At 36.3% G+C, this 6461-nt stretch overlaps 1 protein-coding gene across 1 annotated transcript in view; it reads left to right on the top strand.

Moving 5' to 3' along the window:
- FH (fumarate hydratase) overlaps window positions 1-6029 on the top strand; it is a 29097-nt gene extending 23068 nt beyond the window's left edge. The window contains exons 8-10 of the mRNA XM_021715448.1: window positions 1159-1286; window positions 3137-3290; window positions 5683-6029. Of these exons, the coding sequence (XP_021571123.1) occupies window positions 1159-1286; window positions 3137-3290; window positions 5683-5825 (425 nt within the window). The 3' untranslated portion in view covers window positions 5826-6029. The remainder of the gene's footprint in view (window positions 1-1158; window positions 1287-3136; window positions 3291-5682) is intronic.
- Window positions 6030-6461: the final 432 nt, after the last annotated feature.

Genomic DNA, 6461 nt, shown 5'->3' with positions numbered 1-6461 from the left:
AGCGGCCACTGCACTCCAGTCTGGGCGACAGTGAGACTCCAACTCAAAAGAAAAAAAAAATAAGAAAAGTAGCCGAGCTCCGTGACTCAGTCTGTAATCCCAGCGCTTTGGGAGGCGAGGTGAGTGGATTGCCTGAGCCTGCAAGTTCGAGATCCGCCTGGGCAACTTGGTGAGACCTCATCTTTACAATAAATCAAAAAATTAGCTGGGCGTGGTAGCGCGCACCTGTAGTTCCAGCTACTTGGTAGGCTGAGGTGGAAGGATCGCCAGAGCCCAGCAGGTTGAGGCTGCAGTGGCCGGGAGTGGCCACTGCACTCCAGTCTGGGTGACAGAGTGAGACTTCAACTCAAAAAAACAAAAACAACAACAAAAAAGAAAAGTCTCGACTGTAGATTGTTTTTAATCTATGCATACGTAGAATCAGAAGAGATCTAATTTTAAAGCATTTCATATTGAAAAATGACATAAGGGTTTAGCTGATTGCAAATCCAAGGTGATTGCCTAAAAGGGAGAAATGGAGAGTCACAGATAAAGGAAATAATCTTCCCAGTGTGTTACCATGTACTGGTCAGAGGAATCTGGGCTGTTTGATTCAAACTTGAGCTTGTCTAAGGAGTATTATCAGTATGGTAGGGTTTCAGAGATTCATATGACGAACAGGAAAATTCCTGCTTGACGTTAGCCTCCATGTGAAGCCTTCCATGCATTGGTGAGGGGGTCTCTTTTTAAGTTTCAGTAGCAGCACCTATGTCTCTGTATTTACCCCTTACCTCTTGTTGTTGCCTACTCTCTCTCCTTAGCCTCTAAGTCCTGTGAGGGCAGGACCTGCGTCTTCCTTATTTACTAGTGTGTATTCAGTACCTGGGTCCATAAACAGTTCTAGAATGAACAAGGCCAGGATGGTGAAGAACTGTATTTAATGTAGAGTTGTGACTACTCATTAGCTATTAAATGGTTTAGTTCTTGGCCACTCATTCCCCCTCTGTGGTTTGTTTTATTAGATTGATGATTGGGCCTTACTTTATTGTTTATCTTTTTTTATGTCACGAATTGATTTCTGTTTCTTCCTGACTATTTAACATAAATTCTCATCTTCATTGATACTTGAAACCATGAGTGTATTTGATGTGGATTCTGTCATTGGTGGTTTTCTTGAAGGCAAGGTGAACCCTACTCAGTGTGAAGCAATGACCATGGTTGCAGCCCAAGTCATGGGGAATCATGTCGCTGTAACTGTTGGAGGCAGCAACGGACATTTTGAGTTGAATGTTTTCAAGCCAATGATGGTAAGCTTTAAATATGATTTTCAGTGTGTTTTGACTAAAGGGTAATTGTCTTGGTTTTTGTCTTTCATAAAGGTTTCTAGAGATTCCACGTTAGGTAGTTGGATGATATAAGTAGCCATTGGAAGTTTAGCATTTATTAATGTTAGAGGAATAGCCCCAGATATTAGGAATTAGTTGACTTTCAGCTTAAGTGATTTGATGGTTTGCTGTTTTTTTAATTGCCCCAGTTAAAAAAAAAAAAAAGGCCTTCTCGGCAGTTCTGTCTCCTCTCTTTTCATGCTACTGCATTCTTCTTCCTTCAAATTCTGTCTTCTTGAAAGGATAACGAACTTTCATTTATGCTACGGTCTGTGCAGTCCAGCTTCAGCCCCCTTCACTTGTGCTTGAATTGTTCTCCTATTCATTAGTGGCCTCCTCAGTCCAAGGCATCCCATGGTTCTTCTCTTGCTAACATCTAATGTTGACTGTCTATCTTTGAAACATTCTTTGGTTTTTCTTTCTTCAACTTTTTTTTTTCCTCACATTCTCTTCCTGTCACCTTCAGGATTTTTTCATTGATTGGTTTTACCGCTTCCATATACCTTGAAAGCATTGTGTTCATCAGAACTGTCCTTTCCCCCCATCTTTGCAACGATGAAATAAGATGGCATCATCTTTCATCCAGTTTCCCCAGCTTCAGATAGTGGATCTGTTGTCATCATTTGGAGTCCTTCATTTGTATAAAGTGTTATAGCTAAAATATATTGGAGGCTTATTTCCTTTTGGTATCTGGTGTAAATTCTAATTTTAATTTGATAAGAATATGCAGATGGCAAATAGTAAATATATTCGCCAAATATTTATTGAGTAATACTGCATCAGGCTTTGTACTGGGTGCCTGATAGAGACAGAACATTGAACAAGACAGACTTCTTTGCCCTTGTGGAATGTCTATTCTAGTGGTACATAGAAAGACAGGCCAAAACAGAATTTATACCTTTAAAATTTTGCTTCCAAGTCAGATTCCAAACAGTTAGCACCAGTTGCCCGGCATAAATAGATGCAAGACAATAAATGTCTTGTTAATCTTTTTTCAAAATCTATTTTTTGTGTTTAATAGAAAATAAAGATAATCAATATTTGCTTTATAATAAAGTCATTAGTATCACATTAAACCTGAAATTTCTGTGCCTTCTGTTAGTCTTTGTTGAAAGTCTAATTTTTGGACCAAAGGATATCAGGATGTGGCTATATCTTAATACATATTGGAAATGTTACAAAAAAGAGAAAAAGTACTAAAACCAACTAATTTTATACTGTTTTTAAGCATATATGAAACATTATTTTAAAGTAACCTTGGAGTATTTGTTTTGTTAAGCATTAAAAATTTGGTGGTCATTAAGAACTGGGAAGCCCTGGCTATACTGATTGCCTCAGACACGTGCTACGCTTTGTAACCTCTGCACCTTTGCTCCTTTCTTCTTCCTTCTGCATGGAAGACCCATTTCCATCTGGCTATATAAGTTCTCTCCATCAAATAAAATTTCACCAGTTCCTACAACGGGAATTAATTTATATTTCTCTGTGGTCTCTAACACTTCATATCTCTGCTTTAAATACTTGCCACAGGCTATTTTGTATTTTAGTTATTTGTATTTATGTCTTTTTCATCTTTCTTAGATTTCTTGCCTTCAAATGTTTATAATTTCTTTGACATTTTTTTCCTTGGGTGTAGTGCCTTAAAGTTTGTAGGAGTTCTATATATTTATTGAATTATATATTTACTATCAACCAGGAAATAATGTATATTATTGGACAAAAGAAATGTTGGCTTAGTAATGTGCATCTCTCTCTTTTTCTCTCTTTTAAAGATTAAAAATGTGCTGCACTCAGCCAGGCTGCTGGGGGATGCTTCAGTTTCCTTCACAGAAAATTGTGTGGTAGGAATCCAGGCCAACACAGAAAGAATCAACAAGCTAATGAATGAGTCTCTGATGTTGGTGACAGCTCTTAATCCTCATATAGGTAAGGGCTTAAGGAGTAGTGATGTCATTTGGAATACAGAATTAAAAAGCTAAAAAATTTTTAAGATAACACTGGATCAGTGTTTGAGGACACCGGATTCCTTTTGGGCATTATTTTAGTAAAATCTCTTAAAATATTTGAAATTGTGTTTAAAAGCACTATGTTAAACTTACTTTTAAACTTTTATGGTGTCATAGTTCTTTCAAAAACTTGATCCATATGCTTCATTTTGTTTGAAATGTTGTATTCAGAAGTAGTAGTTTGAACTTATTTTAATCTTAATGGCATCCAGATGCTAAATCCTCTATGCAGACACTTGAGGAGGTTATTCGTAAGACCCTCCTCGGTAGTGTCACTAGGTGGCACTGGATAGTTAGCAACATGGAATGAATTCATCTTTTCTACCTCCTCTAGATGCTCTACAGTACTTTGATTTTGTTATTTTATTCAGTGAAGAAATGGAAAGTTACAATTAAAATAAAATTAAAGGGTTATGTATTCATTGCTTGTAGAGAAAGGGAAGAAAATGCAAATATTTTGTGAAAAGCCATGCTTTTGCATTGCAAACCTTTTTCAGAATTGTAATTTCATTATGTAGAATCAAACATACAGATTTGGGTTGTAGACTGACCATAGTGATCCCCATTAAGTAGATTATTTTGACTTTTGCAGATTTTGAGGCATTCATTGCATTACATTATGATGTGTTAAAAATCTTTTCCCCTTCTTCTTTCTGCTAAGCTGAGGTTATCATATTCTTTCATTTTCTATTTTAGAACAAGTTGTGATGTAGCCATTTGGTATGACATGTTTACTGCTTTAAAACATTCTTCCATCATCCTGAACTTTCAAGGCAGACTTTATATTCCTGGTTTCATACCAAGCTGTAATTTAAGTCTTTTAAAGTTAGAGCTCATTTGACTGCTTCAGGTAGCTCTGAGCCCAATGTAATATCTGTTTTTTGATGTAGTATTGAGTTTGGTAATGAAATTTTGACTCATTTTAAATTATTGTATATCATCATTCAACTGGTAAGATACAAAGGTTTGTGTGAAAAATGTTTCCTCAGATCTTTAGACCACAATGCCAAAACTTTTAAAACAGAGGTATCTACTAAAACTGAATGATTGGTAAATCTTTCTTAGAGTCAGTTTAACATGAGGCAAAAAGACTTGTCAGAGGCCATACCAAGATGAGATGGCAAACACCTCATCTCACCAGTTGCCTGAGCATGAGCCTTTTGACCCTGCAAATCAGACGTTCTCTACGTCCTCATGATGTAACAAGCTGGTTGCTGATAGTGTCTTGTGGGACTTGAGAACTAAAAGTGATAAGCATTAATGCTTAGACTTTAAATTCATTATTAACATAAAAGTGCAGGATGTATATTGACCCCAAGAGTTTAACATGTAAATTCTTTCTCAGCTTTGAGAAAGATGCCCTTTTCAACATACTTAGCATTCACAAATTCAGTTAAGTAATAAAATTAACTATTCCCATAATTTGTTTTATAGATGGCTAATAATTGCATGCTGACACGTAAGGTCTTGTTTGGTTCATGATCATATTGCCTCCACAGGCTTATTCCCTTTGGTCATACTCCTCTGATCTTGTTTTATTGTTTTTTTCCCTCTCTGCATTGATTTCATTTTCATTCTTTTTTCTGACTTTAAAAAAACCATTATGTCAAGTCAAGACAATTTGCAGATCTGCTCTGCCCCACCTTCATTAATTTAAAAAGCAAATAACTCCAAAATAAACAGTATGCCTGTGATCCTCTTCACAAGTCTATATTTCTGTTGAAACTCCCCCACCTGTATTCTTGTCATGTCAGGGGAGAGGCCAGGGAAAGACAGCCAGTGGGGTGGAGAGCAGCGCTGGAGCAGCTCTGAGAGCCTCTCCTCAGAGCCTCGCCCACCCTTCTCACTGTGAGAACATGTCTGTCCTCACTTCTCACCATTTCCCACAGTTGCTGGTTGTATAGTGCTGAATTTTCTGTAGGACTGGAGCATTTAACTAGTTAATGCTTCCATAGAAAGATAATTATTTCTGGTTAAATATGTTTGAAAAATAACCCAGATGTATATTTTTGTGCCTTGGTGCTATAATTTTTCCCCCATGAAAATATTGGGTTAATGGGAAATTTCAACTTAGGAACAAATCTATTGCAAAACGAGGTATGTATAAGTCTTTATTTCCTAAGAGAAGTAAGGGTTTTATTCTATATAAGAACTGGCAATTATCAAGATAATCACTGTTAATTTTTTTAATAGAAAAATGTCACTTAAGAGACTTACTTAATATCAATATCAAGTAAACAATAGTGCTACCTTTTGTCCTAGAAAACCAAATTTCACTACTAATCCCTATGTCCTCTTTTTTTATTCTTTAGGGTATGACAAGGCAGCAAAGATTGCTAAGACAGCACACAAAAATGGATCGACCTTAAAGGAAACTGCTATTGAACTTGGCTATCTCACTGCAGAGCAGTTTGATGAATGGGTAAAACCTAAAGATATGCTGGGTCCAAAGTGATTTCAATTTATAATGAAAATAAACATGTAAAATTTTTTAAAAAACTAGACTCCTTTTATTTCTTAAAAATGGGTAAATTTGAAAAGAAACTGCTATTGAACTTAAATATTTCTAGTAGACCAATATGGTCAGTATGTAAAACGCCAGGATATGTTGTGTCTAAGGAAAATTAAATAACTATAAAATAAAATACGTTGTATAAAACAAAAAAGAAAACAGACTTAATTTTTCTGTGAATTGACTTGTATTATAGTTGAATCTCTGGATTTTGTACATGTGTGTTTATTACTTATAGGTTTTCTAAAAGAGCTGTATCAGCTTTTAAAAGCTTTTAATTTTTAGGGGTGCTGGTAGTTTGAAAAAATTATCCTGTAGTGTTTTATTGTATCATTTCCAAACCATGTCCTAAGCCATCTTTTATTTTCCTGTGATTTGGGGGCATATACTGACCAAGCCCTTTTGAGTAGGGTTGTGTGTGTATTAGCACGTGTGTGTGTGTGTGTGTGTGTATAAATAGGATAGGTTAAGAAAATTGGGACATACATGTCCTGTGTTCTAAAGACACAAACACGCCAGGCTCAGTGGCTCAGCCTGTAATCCCGCACCTTGGGAGGCTGAGGTGAGTGGATTGCCTGA

This window comes from Carlito syrichta, unplaced genomic scaffold (assembly GCF_000164805.1).
Source record: "Carlito syrichta isolate Samal-C Ts95f unplaced genomic scaffold, Tarsius_syrichta-2.0.1 Scaffold307123, whole genome shotgun sequence".
Lineage (NCBI taxonomy): Eukaryota > Metazoa > Chordata > Mammalia > Primates > Tarsiidae > Carlito > Carlito syrichta.
This window is presented reverse-complemented; position numbering and strand designations above follow the sequence as displayed.